The sequence below is a fragment of the Aotus nancymaae genome, unplaced genomic scaffold (assembly GCF_030222135.1).
Source record: "Aotus nancymaae isolate 86718 unplaced genomic scaffold, 86718_ANA_hifiasm-v0.15.2.pri h1tg000022l_1, whole genome shotgun sequence".
Lineage (NCBI taxonomy): Eukaryota > Metazoa > Chordata > Mammalia > Primates > Aotidae > Aotus > Aotus nancymaae.
The window spans coordinates 19309795-19332327 of NW_026988435.1; the positions used below are offsets into that span (position 1 = coordinate 19309795).

Genomic DNA, 22533 nt, shown 5'->3' on the forward strand with positions numbered 1-22533 from the left:
GATTATCTCAAATAGCCAATTGAAAACACAATAATGTTAATTTCTAGTTAATTTTAAAGTTATTTGAGCATGCGTTAACAAATTTCAAGTAAGTTTAAAACACAAAGGAAATTATCTGCTTTCATAAAACCCCTACGGAAAACTATTCATCTTGAATTTTAAATTTGCAACTGTTATTACCATAAAGTAGAACAAATTGTTCTACTTACCAAGTCCAACAAGTAATTCTACTTTATCATAAAGCAGAAAATGATACTATTAATATTGATAAACTTTATCACCGTACACCAATAGAGCAGGAGAATAAAGTTACTACCATAAACCAGCTTTGCTTTTTGTTATACTCAATGAGAGCAATAGTAGAATCTGATGATTTTGTCTGTTTTGCCATTGATAATTTACCCAAGTAAGAATTTGCTTCAAAAGTGGAGCTAGTTAAATAAAACTGAAACAAGCTATTTAAAGAGTAATTTCAAATACCAAAATAATTTCTTACCGAATTATTCTTTCTCTTGAGTGTTTCTGCTTATTCTCTATCTTTTTTCTCTTTTTTTTCTTTTTTTTTTTTTAAAAAAAAAAGCTTTCCTAGTTACCAATTAACTGGCAAGTAAATAAAATGCAAAATGTCAACTTACTAAATACATGGACACACACACATACACACACAGAAGTTTTCTTCATAGTAATATGTATGTTATAATTACTACCAATAGTCATAGCATCTTTTTGTTCTACTATGTCATAATATTTTTATCCAGGAATACAGACTACACTATTGTATGTGCAATTTTTTAAAGATAATCACATTGTTAATAAGTATCTTACCAGATCTTACCCAGCACATCAAACAAAGAAAAATGTATACTCTCATTTGGAATCTGAGAAAAGCAAAAGCGGCACTCAATTCACCAGAAAGGAAATTCTGTAACTCACTGAGGTTTCTCTTTGGTAGGATCATCACGGGCTGCCAGGTTCTACTGTAAAAATTCACTGATTTTTGCTCCTCCCTCTTGCTTGAAAAAGGTGAGGTAGTTTGTTTTCTCCCATTTTAGCTTGTGGTTGTGGGAAGGATTTTTAAGTCACAGGCTCTGTAATAAGTCACAAACAAACCTTCAGCTACACAAGTTGAATTTAAGGGAATGATAAATCTAATTACATCTTTCTGTATTCCTTTTTAACCTCAGGATTTCAGAAGTGGTCAGGGAAAATACGCCAATGTGATGTTAGAAAATGCTGGAAATGGAAAGTGTCAGAAAAAGTTGTGGTTTATATTCATTTTGATTACAAACTGAGATGTCTTTATATACATAAATCAATAATGAAATCTACATCCATCAAGCTCTGTCAAGTATAAAATACGAGCTTTTCATATTTTACATCCTCAAAGCAGAGGCTATTTTAAAATTCAAAATTTTGGCTTATCTCTTGAGGCTAAAAGGTGAATTTTTTAAATTGTCTTTAATTATGACAACAATTTTAAAATTAGCATACTTTTTCTTTTTACATGTTTACTTAATTATCTTCTTTTCCTACCAGCCGTGAACTTTAGTAAGCAAGAAAAATTGAGAGTTGTTCTAAGTACATGAATTATAAGGTTAAAAAGTAAATTTGTTTTTAAAAAATTCAAGTCTCTGTAAAGTTCCAAAAATACAGTAAGAACAGAAGTGTTTAATATATGTCATATATCCACAGAAACTAATCTGAGGTCTGGGAAAGTATTTGAGAAAATCCACAAACAAAATGAGATATTAGTTTTTAAAAAATCACGAACATTTATCTTCTGAGGAAATTCCATCATTATTTTGACCTATTTGATCTCTGCGTGTTTTACGTGAGACTTCCATTTTTAAAACAATGCCACCACTACAATTTGTTTGGAGACCAAAAAATAATCTAGGTCTTTCCACAGCACTTAGCTGTAAGAACTATACCTCTCTAACAAAGATATAAATAAACCACATCATTTCAGAATGTGGGAAGAAAGATAATGTGTCATACATCTTAAAACAAATTTTTCCTAGCAAGTTCTACTTAATAAATTAAAATACAAATCTTTCCTCCTTCACTTATAATTTCCTTTTTTCTTTGTGCTTTCAATGCAGCATTATAATATGACTCTTGGACATTTACTTTCATCTTTACAACGCTGAAGAGTTCATACTGAAAAATACTGGCATATCAGTATAATACAGAGGTTCCAAATTTAAAATTATGGTTCTTCATTAACATGTATTTTACATACTGCCAATATGAGAAAGATGAGGTTATTAATGTTTATTGCATTAAATAGCAAAATATTGGGGGATGACAAAGTTATAAAATGCCAGCAATTTAGTAAGACATAATCTACTTAAGCACTTTAGTCCTCCTTGTATATAAAAAATGATTGTAAGTAGCTTACGATGTAAACAGTAACTCAAAGGTGATGTTCCTTATGATGATGTGATGATAATAATAATGAAGAAGATTTACAAGTTATTGAGCCCTATGCATCAGGTGTTCTTCAAGCACTTTACAAGTAATTACAATAGGTAGTTAATTAGTGTTTATTGAGATGGAAAATCATTGTTTATCACAATATATTTTGTGACAACCTTTTATTAATTTGTCAATGTGTAAAAATGTTTAACAATCTTACCTTTTGACTCAGCAATTAAGCATCAAAGATACTTCCTACAGAAATCCAAAACACTTTTCTACAGACATATCCAAGGTCTTATATGTGGCAAATGGCCCACATGTGCACAAATATATGAGCAAAGACGTTCATCTCAGCATTCCAATGATAGTCAAAAATTTAAAGCAATATAGAATCTAACAATGAGAGATTAATCTAACTAGGTACCTACTGTGGATTAAAATTAATGATATAGATAGATCAGTATTTATTGGTGTAAAAGGTCTTCATTACAGTTTTAGAGGGCAGAGGGAGAGCTGAAAAACAGTATTATGTAGCATGGTTTATTTTCCTAAAGTGTGAAATATATATGCATATATATGTGCCATAGGTCAAAGTCTGGAAGGATTTCCTCTAAAACAGTTATCTCTGCCTGATAAATTTGTCAGTAATTTTTACTTTCTTACTTCCTTAAATTTTAAAAATATTTATTTACAATATTTACAATAAACATGTAAAACAACTAAAAAACTGTATTTACTTGACAAAAATATGGTTAGGAAAAATCAGAATAAAGACAAAATGGGGGTTAAAAAAAGTGAAGACCAAAGAGAGTTCAATTAAAAAAAGCATCCATGAAAATCCCTTAACAGTAATTGGCCAAGTTCCCCCATTCACTCATTCATTCATTCAGTTGTTCATTCATTTTGGAACTTTTATTAAGCACCTATTGATTTCCAGGCACAGATTTTGTTGTTGGGGACACAAAGTATTACGTATTAAGACATTTATTTATTCAATTTTTATTATTTCAACAACTATTTCTTATATACCCACAGGTGTGCCAGAGATTGTCCTAGGTACTGAAATTTTCATTTATTATATGTTCATTCATCTAGGGACGTCAGATATCCTGATATGAAGAAAGGCTAATTCTTTATAGAATGCTACATGTATTTAATCCATTAAAACTTGCATATGACTAATGGCCCAGTAAATGCTGAAAGTTTGAAGTGAATTATTTTTAACTCACTAGATTTATTACCATGCATGCATTCAATATGAGTTAAGAAACACAGTATGCTTACATTAGATAAATGGTATATTGAGATCAAATTCTGAAAATATTTCTAACTACAGGGGCTGACTTTCAGAGTTTATAATATCGACTAAGTACTCTATAATTATAAGCACTATAAACTCATGTACAGCCAAAAGAGGATATTATTACACCAAAATTATGCACATTTGTGGACAAAGGATGCAAATTTCAATAGAACAATATAATACAAACATTAATTAGAAGTGTAGTTAAAGGTTTAAAGCATACACAACCATATACATGCAATGGTTTAAAGTGAAACCAGAAGATATAGCTTCTATATAAGTAGTGTCTGAGGGGAATTTAAGGAGGAAGTATATTGGTTTGATAAGATTTATGAAGTAAATGACTACAAATATATCAAGAGGTCTACACATAACAGAGACTTGCAAGTATCCATTCATTTGATCAACATATATTTTTTTGCCTACAATGTGTTTCCTTAACTCCCTCCTACTGTACCACAACTATACTGATGATAGAGGAAAGAAAAAGAAAAAAAAATGGAGACATGATATATGCCTTCATGATCTATCAGTTGAAGGTAACTACTGACACCTTTAGTATTCAGTAGTTATTGAAGGTAACTACCTTATATTGTATTTGTGAGGATGAAAGGCTGTCTCTCCCATAATATAAGCTTTAGGAGGTCAGATTTTTATACTTGTTTTCCAAGAATTAAGCATTTAGAAAGTACCTATTAAATGAAGTAACTATATTTAGTCCAATCCATTCCTTAAGAAACAGAATCCAAATTCCAAACAGAAATTACTTGTTCAAAGTCATAAAACTATGTAATGTCAGAGTTCAATTAGAAATTAGGACTTCCTAAATTGTGTACCTTTTCATTAGAAAAGATTATTTGTTTGTTTGTTTGGTACATCATCCAGATAAAAGCACACCTCCTCAATTCAAAATGAAATTTCTGCCAAACTAAAGGCCAAATAATGCTCTGATTACCTATATGATATTCACGAGATGATCTCAAGGTCCTATGTAGACATATGGTAGCTTCAGAAAAGAAGCTAAGTTAACAGTTGACAGTTAATTTATCAAAGTACTGAGATTCTAAGTTTTCTTTCTCCTTTCTTGTAACTTTATTGTTTTTAAGATTTTTATTAAAAACAAAAATTATCCCCAAGAAAGAACTAAGCCTTTAACATAGTATACCATATACAAAGTATAGCCCTGAAACAAAGTACAGCCATTTGATCCTGTCACAAACCCCCAGTTGTCATCCTTAAAAATTCTGGCTTAGACCCAAATCTTGCTCTACTTTCACCAGTATATCCCTTAGTATTGGCTTTCTCAAGTTCAAGTTCCTTTTGGAGTCCACATAAAACCTCTGTGGCCAGTTTCAAAAACTCATCCAGGGAGCACTTTCTAAGAAAATAACCTTTAATTCTAGTATTCTGTTGTATCCACATCCATGCAAGCATCGATTCTTTCAAAAGTTATTTATGAATAATTTAATATCTTAATGATTTGTTCATTTATTCTTCGGACACAAAGAAATGAATCTCCTCGCATTAGCCTGGGAGCAATGAAGTTACTACATCTCTACAGTCATTTTATTTAAAATGTTGATTGAATAAATCCAAAATCAATTAATGTGCCAGAACAAAAGGAAGCCACCCCACGAGCTAAAGGTTAGTAAAGCCCTTTCTGCATTCATCTTTCTTACTCTCACCCACTCTCCCACCGCCCAGCCCTACCCTCGGCAAGGGGGTTGGTGCAGTGGGCGGTTCCCCACGGGCGCTGGGGGCGTGGCCCTGAAGCCTCGCCCCGCACCCGGCGCGCGTTCCCGGCGCCGGACCCGCCCCCTCATCCGGGCGGCGCAGTAAAGCCGGAGAAGGGGCGGTGTCTCGTCTCCTACTTCATCCTACCTCCAAGACCGGAGGATGTTCCCTGCTCAGGAGGAGGCCGACAGGACGGTGTTTGTGGGGAATTTAGAGGCCCGAGTTCGGGAAGAGATTCTGTACGAGCTGTTCCTTCAGGTACCGTCCTCTGGGAAGGGGCGGTGGAGGGGCGGAGCGCGTCGGGCCGGAAGCACAGCGCTCACCTGGACCACCCAGAGCCCCGCCCCCTTCCGCCCCATCCTGAGCAAGGCTTTTAATTTAGTTTCGCCTTGGCGCACCTGTCTCCAGGTGAGCGGCTGGGGAGTGTAGTGATGGAGTGATCCCACTTCCCCATCCCTGCTTCAGAGTCCTGGGGGTGGGCAGGGATGGGGTTCCCCCGCCCCCCGTTTCTGAGTAAGGGCTTCCCAGAGGCTGCCTGGGCCTCGGGTGTTCTCGGGCAGAATCGAAAACAGGCAGGTCACTGTACTCCGTGAGGAAATAAGCACGTCCAACATCCCGCAAAAGGAGAGGGGTCGCTTTTATAATGTTTCCTTTTACACCTTGCTCCTTACTTCAAGCCTCTTATGCGGAGAGTATTTTTATTCCAGCATCATAAGTGAGATTTGAGATGATTCAGCAGCCAACTTACCGTGACTGTGACCAGTTGATTCCCAGGCCAAGGCCGTTTAATTCATACCAAGAAGACCTTCTGGAACTTTGAGACCTGGTACCTCTAGGATTAAGCCTGTTGTGTCCTGTAAACACCCTCACGTATCGTGTTGCCCTATACAGCTAGGTCTCACTTGCCAAAGAGATACCCTCATTCAGCCATTCCCCTAACCGTGTAATAATCCGGAATTCCAGGGCAAACAGCAAGGAAGATGCTGGGAATACAAATTGAAGAGACCTTTTCATCTGCCTAAAAGGAAGAACTTAAAATTACAATGTTTAGGATAATTTATAAGGAAAGGGACGTAGAAAAGTGGTTCCCAGTGTGAGCTCTGAGGTCAGCAGTGTGACTCTGAGCCTGTCAATGAATACCTCAATGCCTCAGTTTCTTTATATGTCAAAAGAGAGTAATAGTATCTATAATATAATGTGGCTGTCGGAATATATGACCTAATGGTAAAATGGCTAGAGCTGAGTCAACACTTACTCTTTGCTACCGCTACTACTGCTAGTGATACTGCTGTTAGTATTCATAATAACATCAAGAGAAATCTACAGTTACTTTCTCCTATAAGAATAAGGGAAAGTTCGGAGAAAGACAATTGCAGAACTAAATTTTCGGATTGAATGGGTGAAAGGGGTTCTTTATTTGTTTGTGAAAGGACTTACTTTTGTCTCTAAACTAAAGAAACCCTCTTTAAGTTATAGATACACACAGTTTGGTCGAGAGGGTTCTGTCCAGGAATACAGTCTCCTTTCCTGGACATAAAACTTTTTTATTATTTGAAAAATATTGTTGATTTTAAGACTTATGTTCATTCTTTTAATTCATCATCTTTTTAAACTTGCCCCCTTTTTATCACCTCTGATCCATGTCTGTTTTTTCATTCCGTATCATTTGAAACTATTTTTCTCCAGAAGACTTCTTTGACTTTGAGCCTCCAAAAAAAAGGAGAGAGGAAGACTAGAGTGGGATTGCATTATCCAATACAAACACATGTTTAGTCAATCAGGACTCCATCAGTATCAATTGTGTGGATCCACCAGATTATGTATTTTATCTTCTCATTATTTATAATTTCCTTCTTCCACCTAAGCAAATCGTAAATTTTATTTAGTAGATCAGGTAAGAAGCATAAGTTCTTATTTTTGTCTAGGTACTGAAAGGAATCGCTAAAGTGGAGTTTCTTTTCCACTTTAGACTTCAACACCCAGTAAAACTTGACAACTGTCACACGATGTATTTCATTGTGGTTTAAAAAATACTATAAGATGATGTGATTGTTGCTACATGTAAGTCTTCATGTTGAATTTTATCTTTAAAAATGCTTTGGATTATCTAAATGTATTTATGTCGAAATTAAAATCATGTAATCATATTCTGTCCCAGTGATTACATGTATTTAATATCAGTATAAAAATCACCAATTTAATTGGTTTTATTTATATTACTGTATATTTATCCTTTTGCTGTTTTCTTTCAAATTTCTGATTATACTTGGAAGTGAGAAAGTCAGTCATTTGATGATATCATAAAAATCAGTCACATTGATGAATGTTACCATCATTATACTTTTAATACTGAGATTTAGAGAAGAAAATATAATGAATTCAGTTTCAAATACATTGAGTTTGAAGTACAAAAACATAGAGGTCTCCAGAAGATGTCTCCATGGAAGAGACATGGTGGGAAAAGTAGATTTGTTGATGAGGTGGTCCTTGAAGCCAGAAGAGAAGGAAAGCTAGTCCCTGGGAGAGCACAGAGAATGAAAGGAAAAGACTAAATCTTAGCACACAGAATTATTTTTATTTTTATTTTTATTTTGAGATGGAGTTTCGCTCTTGTTACCCAGGCTGGAGTGCAATGGCGCGATCTCGGCTCACTGCAACCTCCGCCTCCTAGGTTCAGGCAATTCTCCTGCCTCAGCCTCCAGAGTAGCTGGGATTACAGGCATGCGCCACCATGCCCAGCTAATTTTTTGTATTTTTAGTAGAGACGGGGTTTCACCATGTTGACCAGGATGGTCTCGATCTCTTGACCTCGTGATCCACCCACCTTGGCCTCCCAAAGTGCTGGGATTACAGGCTTGAGCCACCGCGCCCGGCCACAGAATTATTTTAAAGATGATCATGAGTATTTTTATTTAGAGTAAAAGCAGTTTTTGTATTTATGCAACTCTACAGAGAAAAATCATCAATTATTAAAGTCTGAACCATTCGACATTAAATCAGTTGTTTGTGTTTGTAAGCGCCTCCTGTAATCATTATTATGGCTGTGATGTAATTTTTTTGTTAGTGGCAATTAACACTTTTCTATGATATTTGGCTCTGTATTTTTAAATCTTCATTGCATATTATAGGTTTTTCTATCAATATAATCTGAATATAATTTATATTTTATTGCATTTTAATAATGTGCCATGGAATAATATCTTCAGTTAGATTTAGAGCCTCTCTAAATTCTCAAACTTATAAATGATGCAATATATTTAAAAGTCTTAAACATATTTAGACATTTTTCCTTTGGAAATTTACCAAATGGAGTTTCCAAATCAAAATGCATGATATATTTATTTCTTCTTGTAAAGATGTTTAATCTTCATGACAGAACATTTAAACGATTACATAACATTGCCACCTTTTTTGAGGATAACTCAACCAATATTGAGTTTCTCATTTCAGTTAATTTTGTAATTCAGTACTGCCTGTATGTATGGAGGCGAAGTAGTATTTTAATCTTAGATTTATGTGTTTTCAAAGTTGGTTTCTTAAGCCTAACAGAAGAATAGTCTACCATTTCTTTTACAGTTTGAAACTAGTACCTAGAATTTCCTGTTCTTAACACTATATGTGTTTCCCCAGTGAGCCAGAAAATACAAAGAAAGTGTGAGGAAGTGTAATGTTTATTATTAGAAAGATGCATTATTAGCAGAGTTACATAAAAATATTGCTAACACATTTCTTTAGTCTAAAGCTGAATTTACTTGTTTGAGTATAAAAAAATCTTTGGATTTATGAGAAAATAATTTTTAAGTTTCTTATAGGCGGGGCCACTAACCAAAGTGACTATATGCAAAGACAGAGAAGGAAAGCCGAAGTCTTTTGGATTTGTGTGCTTTAAGCATCCAGAATCGGTGTCTTATGCCATAGCTTTGCTAAATGGAATTCGTTTATATGGAAGACCAATTAATGTGCAGTATCGATTTGGTAGGTCCTGTCACTGATTAATCTTCAAAGTGTTTTGTGGTTGGTACTATTCTTAGAGGTGTAAGCAGTTTGTTTCCTATACAGTGTAACATCAAAGAAGAAAAAATATCTCTCTGGTAATTGTTACATTTTCTCAGAACACATGTCTAATTCATAATGTTATATGGTTAGTCTTGCCAAACCTATAGCCTCTTTTCTAAAAATAAAATGTAAGATAATAATTTTAATATCAGCCAGCAAGTGGCTATGATGGTTGCTATTGACCCTTATAAATTGAGCAAATCTAAATAAACTGGGGTCACACAACTGTAGCATTTATATAGCAAGAGTATTTACTAATCTTGTCACTGCTAATGTATGGTATTTAATACATGCTCTTTGGAAGATAGGGGACATTTGTCCTTCCGGGGAAACCTTTCTATACATGCTTCCCAGGATGTTAAGCCCCTGTAAGAGCAAAGTGACCAAAGGCAACTGTAGAATTACCCTTACTAGTGGTGGAAAAAGCCTCCTGACATGAATGGCCTCAACACTTTCTCCTGCACACATGTCAGGAACAAATCATTCATGATTAGCTGCCCAGAGAACCCTATACCATTACACTAGCCCTTCCTTGTTTCAGGAGACGAATAGAGGCCATGTAGTAATTCTTGCAATATGTATGCAGCCTCCTTTAAGTGATTCAGGCTTACTGATGTATCACTTGTTGGTTTTTAAATTCCTCTTGCTGTACTAAAAACAAATACTAATAACAAAAATAACGCTTTATTGAAAAGGGAAAGTGTGCCTCTTTGCATTTCTTCTTTTCTTCCTTTCTTTTTTTAAATACATGGTTGCATCATGTTCTCCAGTACTTTCTGGTTAACCTAATACCTAGTCTGGGATTAGGTTGGTGCAACAACAATTGCGGTTTTGCCATTGCTTTTAATGTCTGTAGACTAGGCCAGGGTATATTATGTTCTGGCACATCATGTACAAGGTTGAATTGGCTTTTGTCCATGCAGGTTAGAGAACTCCTGCCTTGTACACTGGAGGCAAATAACACTTGTTTATTTGCTGTTTTCAGTTTACAGGTATCTAGAACAAACCATCGTGTATCTTACAAAGTCCCATGTCGGCCGGGCGCGGTGGCTCACGCCTGTAATCCCAGCACTTTGGGAGGCCGAGGCAGGTGGATCATGAGGTCAAGAGATCGAGACCATCCCGGTCAACATGGTGAAACCCTGTCTCTACTAAAAATACAAAACATTAGCTGGGTACGGTGGTGCGTGCCTGTAATCCCAGCTACTCAGGAGGCTGAGGCAGGAGAATTGCCTGAACCCAGGAGGCGGAGGTTGCGGTGAGCCGAGATCGCGCCATTGCACTCCAGCCTGGGTAACAAGAGCGAAACTCCACCTCAAAAAAAAAGAAAAAAAAAAAAGTCCCATGTCAATGTAATTCTTATGTATAGTCATTGTTTTAGACAAAGCTTGATTTTAATTCATTGATTTATAGTACTGTAAACAATCTGTAAATATGATTTGAGAGGTCAGATAGATATGCATATATCTTATCTGAGTATAGAATTTTTAAATCACTACTATGTCTTAAAATATTTTGAGTTATTTTATGGCTTAATATTAGAACTCCAAAAAAATGCACCATAAAGTAACCTGTTAACTGTGTTTCTTTGAAAGGGAGTTCTCGCTCTTCTGAACCAGCTAACCAAGGTTTTGAGAGCTGTGTTAAGATAAATTCACACAGCTACAGGTAACTATAAAAATGTTTCTTATTAAAGGTAAAGCAAATATGTTCTTATACTAAGAGGAGTTTTAATATATTTTGGGCTATTGTAAAACTTTACTTTTTAGGCATAGAATAAAATTAAGGAATCCTTTTGTTCTGAGCCATGAAAGTGATAGAAAATATTTTCATTTAAAGTTTAGTCTTAATATTTTCTGTAGTAGGGGGTAGAGACTTACATTTGTTGTTTTTTTGTAGTTTCCCACATGCTTCTCATAGCTGTTAAATCATTTAAGCATACAAGGTTTCATCATCAATCATAGAGATTCTGTTATTTATATTTTGTATTTGAGTAACTGGAGTTGCAGAAGTCAACTAGTTCTCAAGGTCGCAGGATAATAAAGTGCTAGCTTTGAAACTAAGCCTTCTGGCATTAAGCCATTCAATTAATTATTTTACTTTTTGAAATAACTTTTCTGTGTTAATTTTCAAACTGTTCTAGAATTTTATATAGCCTGATTTCTGATGCAATGGTAGCCTCCATGTACACTATCTGGCAAGTCATCCCAGAGGTCATGAAACTAAAAGGCTCCCACACCAAATGAAAATGTTCAAGTTACACCTTTTATTAAATCCATTTTTTAAACAGTGAAAAGCAAGAAGAAAGATATTGGATAACTTACCACACTTAGGATAAGATCCAAGTGGGCAGAAGGACCAACTAGCTGATTGCTGGTTACACTGATATCCACATGTCTTGTTTCTCTCTGTTGTATCGGCCTCCCCTGCTGGCTGCAGTACTTCGGCAGCCTCCTCTAAGTGGTTCAGGCTTGTTGATATATCACCTGTTGGTTTTTTTCATTTCTCTTGCTGTATTAAACACAAATGTGAATAACCAAAACAATGCTTTCTTGCAAAGGGAAAGTGCTTTGCTTTGCCTTCTCTTTGCATTTCTTCTTTTTTTATATTTCTGGCTTTGTCATGCTCTCTGGTACTGTCGGTTTAACTTACAGGCTGGTAGAATAGGTCAGGGTATATTATGTTCTGATACATCATGTGTCAATGATGTATATATAGATAGATATCTATATCTATATATAGAGGGGAGCAACAGATATACTCTATTCAGAGTGTGTGTGTGTGTATATACATATATATATATAGAGAGAGAGAGAGAAGTATTGCTGCACTATCTATATATGTATATAGAGAGACAGAAGTATTGCTCTGCTAGCTTGCTTACAGTCTATGATAAACACTAGAAATGTTAACAGTTTGAGTGTCATCCATAATTCTCTTTTTCTTGTCTTCTGTAGCAGAACTGAATATTCTCAAGTAAACTAATAATAGCTGACCCTCCTATCCCTTTTAGTTATATCAACCCTCTGAACATAGGGGAGTGGCCCCTTGGGCTGTCAAATATCCAGGTTTATCTTTAGGAGCAGTATTGCACCCCAGATAAAACAGTGTGATCCTCACCTTCATTCACCCCAGCATTTCAACATCAGTGAAATCAGAAGTTAGGAAAGGAAGTGGTGAAATTAGATTGCCTGAATTTGCATCTTGGCTCTGCCACTTTATTAACTGTCAATTAACACTGTTAATAAAGTAGCAGAGGCAAGGCACAGATTCAGACAAGAACTAGCTACGTTATTTCACCACTCTGTACCCCATCTCTAAAATGAGGATAAAACTTTACAAGGTTACTGTGAGATTGAATTTTGTAATTAACACAAGGTGCTTAAATACTGAGCATACGGCGTTCTGCAAATGTTAGCATAAAGAGGGATTTACTACTTTGGAGGAGGAAACACTATATAGTCTCATGGATCGAGCCATGTATATAATGTAAGAGCTCCTTTTTTCTACTGATACCAAGTGGGAAAAGATATCTCTTCTTCCTCAGGAGTTAGGAAGGAACAAGCTATTGCTAGGATTTAGATGGAAGAGAAAAGACTGGATGGGCACTAGAATATAGCACTAAAACTCTGGTATTTTCTAGTTAAGTTTGATACACTGACTCTAAGTCATCATAAATTCTGGAGTAGACAACCTGAGGTATGTGTATATTTTGGCTATGACATTTCCTTGATAGTACTTTATTGTTCTAGTATTTCTGATATTATAAAGAAAGTATAAAAATGGGTTATCATGTCCCAAAAGCGATTTGCAGAGAAAAATGATGCTTATGTAACAATCTAGTCTTTGGTCTTCCTCAGAACTGTTTTTTTATGCTTCTTGTTTCATGTACCTTCCACTTTTAATGAATATTTCCTGTATGAGTTTGCTAGGGCTACTGTACCAAAGTAACACAAACAGAGTGCTTAAGCAATAGATACTCATTATCTCACAGTTCTGAAGGCTAGACATCCAAGATAAGGTGTCAGCAGGATGGCTTCTTTATGAGAGCTATCAGAAATAATTTGTTTTATGCCTCTCCTCTAGCTTCTGGTGGTTTGATGTCAATCTTTGGTATTTTTCAGCTTGTAGAAGCATTACCAAGATCTCTACCTTTATCTTCACATGGTGTTCTTCCTGTGGGTATTTGTGCTGTAGTTTGAATGTGTCCCTCAAAAGTTCATGTGTTGAAATTTTGGTCCCCAGTGCAGAAGTGTTGAGATGTGGGACCTTTTGGAGGTGATTGGGTCATGAAGGCTCTGCCCTCATGTATATTTTAATGCATTTATGGATTATTGGATTAATTGGTTGTTGAAGAAATGAGTTTGTTATCACAAGTAGGTTCTGTTGTAAAAGCCAGTTTGACCGTCTCTCGTGAGCTCCTTCTGCCTGTGATGACTTCTATCATTTTGTAGCACAGTATGAAGCCCTCACCAGAAGCTAACCATATCTAGCCACCTGATCTTGGACTCTCCGGCCTAAAGAACCATGAGCCAGAATAAATCTCTTTTCTTCATAGGAAGCACAATACCTGTTTATTATAATACCTGTTTGTTACAACCAAACAGGTGTTATGTTATAACAACAGAAAATGGACTAAAACAGTCTGTCTTCAAATTTCCCCTTTTTAGCAAGATACCACTCATATTGGATTAGGGACTCATCCTGTTTTCATATGACCTCATCTTAACTTATGGCATCTGTAATGACACTTTTTCCAAATACGAGAACATTCTGGAATTCTAGGGTTTAGGACTTTAACAGCTGAATTTTGGGGAGATATGTCAGCCCATCACAGTTCCCAATTTACATGTGGTTCCTCTACGCAGACAACTTTGCATGCCCTGAAGAAAGATAGTGGTTTTAAAGAATCTGCAGCTGTTTTCATGGTGGTGCTAATCTCACTGCTTCTGCTGCTGAGTCATATCTTCCCCACTGGGTAACCTCATTCCACCTTTCATCTTGTTCCTTGCCATCACTTTCTCCACATCCATTCTGGACTTCCTGAGCACTGTCTCCTTAACCGGTTGTTATATTTTTCTCTGTCACTGAAAACTCTTTCATCCCTCACATTCTTTTCTTCCCATTCTTGCCTCAAACTCATTGTTGTATAGAAGCTGCTCTTTTTGAAAGTTATCAAAAATTGATAAATTGATAGTTGAAAGTGACCAGCAGTTCAGAAGACTCAGTGCTATATCCAGTTTACTCTGACACCTAATTCTTTTCTTAATGGAAATTCTGCTTCTGCTGACTTCTGTAATAGTGCTCTCACCACTTATAAATGGGGTTCTGCCTAGCCATCTGACTGCTTCCTGTCATTCTTCTTGACTCATCTTTGTCTTCACCTTCCTGTGCTGATTTTAGCCTTCTTCATGGTACACTCCCTCTCCTAAGAATTAATAATATTAGCATTAACATGAACATGTAGACTATTGAAGAGTAGCTATAGAAGCTATAGAATCTGGCTAGCATTTGTAACCTCTCCATAGAAGCACATATTACATTCATAAATGTATAAATGGTACAGTTTTAAAATTAGGTATTTTATTAATTAATGTGTGGAGGATGCCAGCAAATGTGTTCATCTTAGCATCAGCAATTAGTTTAGGAAAGAGCATAATTTTTACAGTTCAGCAGTAAAGGTGTCTTTAAAAGTAAGTTGGAGTAAGGGAAGAGAACTTAGAGGACAGCTCAATAGGTGCAGCAAACCACCATGGCACACATATACCTGTGCAACAAACCTGTACGTTCTGCACATGTATCCCAGAACTTAAAGTAAAATAAAAACTTTTTTTTTAATTTGATGAAAATGTCTAACTTCTTGATTTTTTTTTATATCTGGAAAAGATTGAAGTATACCCTTAGTGAATACTAACAACTTGCTTTACTCTTTCAATAGCTAAGTGTTATTTGTCTTTATATGAATAGAGTACTATCCAACAGTGTTCTATCAGAAAGCCAAATTTGACTCTCAGTATCGAGACTTCCAATATCTCATAATTAATTAATTTATTGCTATGTCACTATATTATCAGTAATAATTGATTATTTGTGTATGTGTTTAAGGTAATTAATTACTCTTTAACTGAATGCTGTCAGAGAAGCTTGCTTTCTCTGTCTTTGTAATTATAAAGAGCTTATGTTTTTCTTAAGAGAAAATGACATTTGTACATAGAAATTTTAAGATTTTATTGTTTCTTCTTTCATCTCCTCAAAGGAATGAAGAAATGGTGGGCAGATCTTCTTTCCCCATGCAGTGTTTCCCAATTAATAATACTTCTTTACCTCAAGAATATTTTCTCTTTCAGAAGACGGTAAGTTTAATATGCATTTTATTAAGCATATAATATGATACAAACTATGAAGACCATGAAAACTATTTGTAACATATGGTGCCCAAATTTAAACTGGGATGAAAACACAAGATGTCCCAGCACTGTCCTCCAGTGGTCTTCTGCCCTAACGCCATCATCCTAAATTTCACTTGTAATGCCTTAGCAAATGGCCAGGATGTCAACGAAAAGGGGTGGATGGCAGTGATGATACGCTGCAGTCCAAGTGAAATTTGAGTAGAGAGTTCTAATGTAAATGACTGTTTTAAAAAACGTTTGCAGTGGCTGGACATGGTGGTTCACACCTGTAATCGCAGCACTTTGGGAGGCCAGTGCAGGATCAGTTGAGGCCAAGAGTTTGAGACCAGCCTGGCCAACACAGTCGAACACTGTCTGTCATAAAAATGGAAAAAATTAATGGGGCATGGTGGTACACACCTGTAACCCCACCTACTCGGGAGGCTGAGACATAAGAATTGCTTGAACACATAAATGGAGGTTGCAGTAAACAGATTGTGCCACTACAACTCCAGCCTGGCCAATAGAGCAAGACTCTGTCTCAAAAAAAAAGAAAATGTCTGTGGAATTGAATCATTTCACTTAGATTGTTTTTGGACATGTATTTTTAATGTAAATTGCTCTTTTTAATTGAAGACAAAAGTATTATGAAGGTTCTCAATTGGTCAGGTAAACTAAATTATTTCCAGAGACAATCAAAAATTGATTTTGACTTAGAAATCTTAATTATGGACTTCATTGTTAAAGGGGAACTTAATTTTTTTTTCTATTCCTCATAAATAAGAAATTGAGGTCCAAGGTTGTCAATCAACAGGCCCAGGATTTTGCAGCTTGCTAGTGCAGGTGTAGGACTAATCTGGGTCTTCTGATTCACAGACTGTTATTTCTGCAAATACCCAACATATATGTGAGCTTTAGATTTTTTAAATATCCATTTTCAATTTTTAAACAGAAAAAAATTTTCCTGGAAAATAATGCTTGAACAACAACAACAACAAAAAAAACACCTTTTCTTAATTACTGTAAAATATGGTAAACAATCAGTTCTCATCTGAAACTATAAATGTTTTCATCCCAGCATTTTTTATCTTTTGGTAGAGATGGAGTAGGAGAGAGACACAAGTTCATGGTATCTCTATTCATCTTTAATCTGCTTTAAATATAAATTTGAGTTAAGAGCTTGTTTGTTTTTAAAGGAAGCATCTCTCCTCACTATATAAAAAGTAAATAACTGTGCTATACAATATGTACAATTAGCTACATATGCACATAGGCAGCTGAGTTTTAAAATTTTATTTAATTTCAATTAATTTAAATTAAAATTTACAACCGATACTTGATTCAGTTGTCAGAAAACTTTGAAGTATATTTGAAACAATTTGGGCATGTGACTATTTTTGCAACTCTAAATTTGATGTAATCTAAATTCAGATCAGGTATTTTCAATAAAAATTTAGCATTCAGATTGAGATATGCCATAATTATAAAATATACCCCATATTTTGGAGACTTTATATAAAGAAAAAGTGAAGTATCTCATTAATTTTGTATCATTTGAATGTTAAAATTATAACATTTTAAATTGATATAGTGGGATAAATAAAATACATTGTTTAATTTCACCTGTTTCTTTTTACTTTTGTATTCCAGTTACTAGATTTAAAACTACATATGGGCTGGGTGTGGTGGCTCATGCCTATAATCCCAGCACTTTACGAGGCTGAGGCAGGTGGATCACCTGAGGTCAGGTGTTCAAGACCAGCCTGACTAATAGGGTGAAATGCTGTCTCTACTAAAAATACAAAAACAAGCTAGGCATCATGAAGTTCCATTTACTCAGGAGCTGAGACAGGAGAATTGTTTGAACCCAGGAGGTGGAGGTTGCAGTGAGCCCAGATCGCACCACTGCAGTCCAGCCTGGGCAACAAAGTGAGACCCCATCTCAAAACAAAAACAAAAACTATTTGTTAGATAGCACTAATCTACATTGTAGATTAGTAGAGCTATACACACCCTTGACTATATTGACCCTTTAATAAAACACCTACATTTCTATGAGAGTTCACTGTCTTTCTTATACCAAAACATAGTTTAGTTTACTCATGGCTATTTGTGTAATACACATAAACTGTTAACTTTTTTCCTTAACCTTTTGGATTAGTTTTGGTAGATGAATGTCCTTTTCTTCACAGCAGTGGCATGCATATAACCCAGTGCTGCAGCTTCCTTACTATGAGATGACAGCTCCTCTTCCTAATAGTGCATCTGTGTCTTCCTCACTGAATCATGTTCCAGATCTTGAGGCTGGACCCAGCTCATCTAAATGGACTCATCAACAACCAAGTGATTCTGACCTTTATCAGATGAATAAACGAAAGAGACAAAAGCAAACAAGTGATAGTGATAGTAGCACAGACAACAACAGAGGTAACGAATGTAACCAAAAGTTCCGAAAGTCTAAGAAGAAGAAAAGATACTAGTATTACCTACAAATGAAACTTACCTACACTGATTTTAGTTGTCTTTTGAAAAATATAAGATCTTATTCCATCAAATAACCAATTTCGTGGCTATCTTGTCTTTTGAAATGTATAGTAATATGACTTATCTCTAGTTTGCTATTCAATTTTTGCCTTGAATGACAAAAGCTTTTTAAAAATAATATAATGTACTAATTTTGTATTTGTCATGATATTTTTGATCCATTGGCAATATATACTTTTGTCATTTTATTAGTACCAATGATGAAATTTCACTAAACTATTAATCAAAAATCACTTATTGAACACATTGATAAAGCACCATGCTTCCTTTGATTATCACCTATAACCAACACTCAACTACAAATAGGCTGGGATTCTATGTGGAATGGTGGATTTCCTGAAAGAAAGTAGTGCAGCTATTTAAGGATTGCATATTGTTCCTAATGAGGATGTAATAAATAGGCATTAGTACCCCTTTCTTTTAGTATCTAAGTATGTTGTTTCTGAGCCATACTCTTCTTCAGGTTTATTTTATAAAGTGAGGACATACGATAATGATACCAAAGGAAAGATAATTATCATGAAACCAACTTTTGGATCATTTTTTTAATACATTTGTGTATTTATAGAGATACCTGCTTCTTCTCACTCATTAATTGTATGTCATGAAAATCAGTTGACTATGTCAGTGTGTATTATCCACCTCTTGCTAGCAAAGTTTGAGATCATATATTTACATATTTAAATCTTGAAAATGAGCAAGTAAATAAAATAATTTATTAATGTATGATATGTAATGCTTATTGTCTAAATCAAGTTTCCTATTTTTGGTTCATTTATTTTAGAAGAAAAATAGAATATGTGTAAAACTAATTGTTTATTTGTGCGTTTTGTTTATTGTATAACTCATTACAAACTAGAGTGATGAAACTATATATTTACTAAAGCTAATTGAAAGAGTCTTGCAACTCAGTTGGGAATTAACCACCCAATTCAATAGTAAAAGCCATGCTTGGATGTTTCTTTTTCATGTTGCCTAGCACTTTATAAATATTTATTATTTAAAGAAATAAAGATATGTTTTTAACAAAAAGAGTAACTGAATTTTACTCTTAGTTATAAATATATAATACAGTAAAGTTTGAAACCTAAATATTAGTCTATATCTAGTCAACATGAAAAACTAAATTTTGCTTTATGTAGCTGATATGGTTTGACTCTGTCTGCACACAAATCTGACCTTGACTTATAATCCCCATTATCCCCACATGTCAGGGGCGGGACCAGGTGGAGGTAATTGGATTATGGGAGTGGCTTCCCACATGCTGCTGTTCTTGTGATAATGAGTGAGTCTCATGAGGTCTGATGGTTTCGTAAGCATCTGGCATTTTCCCTGTTGGCACTCACTTTGTCCTGTTGCCTTGTGAAGAAGGTACCTGCTTCTCCTTTGCCTTCTACCATGATTATAGATTTCCTGAAGGCCTCCCCAGCAGTGCAGAATTGGGAGTCAACTAAACCTATTTCCTTTATTAATTACCCAGCCTCAGGTATTTCTTCTTAGCAGTATGAGAATGGACTAATACACTTAATTGGTACCAGGAATGGGACACTGCAATAAGGATACTGAAAAATGTGGAAGAGACTTTGGAACTGGCTAGTAACAGGCAGATGTTGAAACAGTTTGAAACTCTCAGAAGAAGACAGGAAAATGTGAGAAAGTTTGAAACTCCTTAGAGACTTGGAGGTCTCAGAAGACAGGTAGATGTGGGAAGGTTTGGAACTTCATAGAGACTTGTAGAATAGCTTGTTGGAAACTGGAGTAAAGGTCACTCTTGCTATGCTGTATCATAGACACTGGAAGCATTTAGCCCATGCCCTAGATAGAGATCTGTGTAACTTTGAACTTGAGAGAAATGATTTAGAGTGCCTGGCAGAAGAGATTTCTAAGCAGCAAAGCATTCACAATCTGACTTGAGTGCTCTTAAAAGCATTCAGTTTTGTGCATTCACAAAGATGTGTTTTGGAATTGGGACTTATGTTTACAAGAGAAGTAGAGCATAAAAGTTTGGGAAATTTACAATCTAATAAGAAGATAGAAATGAAAAGCCCAGTTTCTGAAGAGAAATCCAAGCTAGCTGCAGAAATTTGCATAAGTAATGAGTCAAATGTTAATCACCATGGCAATGGGGAAAATGTCTCCAGGGGATGTCAGAGGTCTTCCTGGCAGCCCCTCCCATCACAGGCCCAGAGGCCTAGGAAGAAAAAATATTTTTTTGGGCCAGGCCCAGGGCCTTGCTGCTTTGTGCAGTCTCAGGACTTGGTGCCCTACGTTCCAGCCATGGCTAAAAGGGGCCAACATACAGCTCAGGCCATTGCTTCAGAGGGTGTAAACCCCAAGTCTTGGCAGCTTCCATGTGGTGTTGAGCATATGGGTGCACAGAAGTCAAGAATTGAGGTGCAGGAACCTCCTTCTAGATTTCAGAGGATGTATGGAAACACCCGGATGTCCAGGCAACAGTTTACTGCGTGGGCAGAGCCCTCATAGAGAATGTCTGCTAGGGCAGTGAAGTAGGGAAATGTGGGGTCAGAGCCTGACACAAGTCCCTACTGGGGCACTGCATAGTGGAGCTATGAGAAGATGACCACTGTCCTTCAAACTCTCGAATAGTAGGTCCACGGACAGCTTGTACCATGCACCTGGAAAGCTGCAGACACTCAACATCAGCCTGTGAAAGCAGCCAAGAGGGAGGCTGTATCCTACAAAACAACAAGCACAGAGCTATTCAAGGCCATGGGAGCACACCTTTTGCATCAGCATGACTTGGATGTGAGACATGAAGTCAAAGGAGATCCTTTTGGAACTTTAAGGTATAACAATTGCCCTACTGAATTTCAGACTTGTGTGGGGTCTGTAGCCTCTTTGTTTTGGTCAATTTCTCTTATTTGGAATGAGTATATTTACCCACTGCCCAAACCCTCAATACACCATTTGAATCCTAATAATGTTTTTGCTTCTCTTGTCATATGAAAAGAGTAACATCCTGGAGAGAAAAATAACCCTCACCTCAGACACGTACCCCAAGCTGACTATGTCTTTGTTGATTTTATTCCAACCTCCAAGGTTAATTACAAGCAAAACATTGCAGACTCATTCTGCAATCAGAACTTGTCAATCAGAATTCTGAGAGTTATTCTAGACAACTTCCCATCTCCACTTCTATTAGGTCATTAGCTCCTCATTGTGACCTTGTTCAGTTTCTCTTTATTTCCTGCTTAGAATATCCATTAAGCAAGTCAGTCAACAATGAATGAATGCCATTCTAAATATTAATTTTGGTGCTGAGGCTACATTACTAAAAATGTATGGTCCCAATATTCCAGAAGCTACTGGTATTGATGGAAAGACAGATGATATCAGGATAATGCTATCACATAATATAGGTAAACACAGAGCAGAATGAGAGTGCAAGACAAGCTTCATTCCTCAAGAAAATCCTGGGAAGAAAAGAGGGAATCATCTGACTACACAGAATAAAGGAGGGGATCTAGGAGTTCAACAGCTTTCTGTACAAACTCTAAGACTTTCTCATATTTTCAGCTCTGCACTTTATCTTTCCTTAGGTGGCATCAAGTTTTAAGCCTGTGCAAGTAAAATGGCTGGCAGCTTGCCATTTACTCCATACCCCTGAGAATATAGGGGCTCAGGATATGGCAATTAAAAAAAGATTAAAATTCCTGCTTTCATGGAACTTATATTTATCAGGAAGATAGAATAATTAAGATAAATGAAATATAAAATCAGATTTTAATAACTGATAACTGCTGAGTAAAAAATGCAGGGAAAGGTTTAGATATTAAAGAGCCAAAGCCAGAGAGAGAGTAAGCCATGTGGATAGCTGAGGGAAGAGCATTCCAAGCAGAGTAAACAGCAGATGCAAGGCCCATGGAGGAAGCATTCCTGGGAGAAAAGAAAGGAAGCCAATGTGGTGGAGGAAGTTAACTAAGGGACCTTGGAAGTTATTGTATGGACTTTGACACATATTCTTAGTGAGGTTTTTTTGTGAATGGGAGTAAGAGTGAGAGTGTGACAAGGATAGAAATATTGAGAATATTGAAGTTAGCCAGCCAAGAAAAGATGATTGTTTGG

The 22533-nt window shown here is 35.9% G+C and overlaps 1 protein-coding gene across 1 annotated transcript; it reads left to right on the forward strand.

Annotated features, from left to right (window-relative positions):
* The first annotated feature begins 5586 nt into the window (after positions 1-5586).
* Positions 5587-19471, forward strand: RBM11 (RNA binding motif protein 11). The gene is made up of 5 exons (XM_012444776.2): positions 5587-5716; positions 9271-9433; positions 11110-11182; positions 15771-15867; positions 18096-19471. The coding sequence occupies exons 1-5, from the start codon at positions 5621-5623 to the stop codon at positions 18381-18383; spliced, it is 717 nt and encodes a 238-aa protein (XP_012300199.1). The 5' UTR covers positions 5587-5620; the 3' UTR covers positions 18384-19471.
* Positions 19472-22533: the final 3062 nt, after the last annotated feature.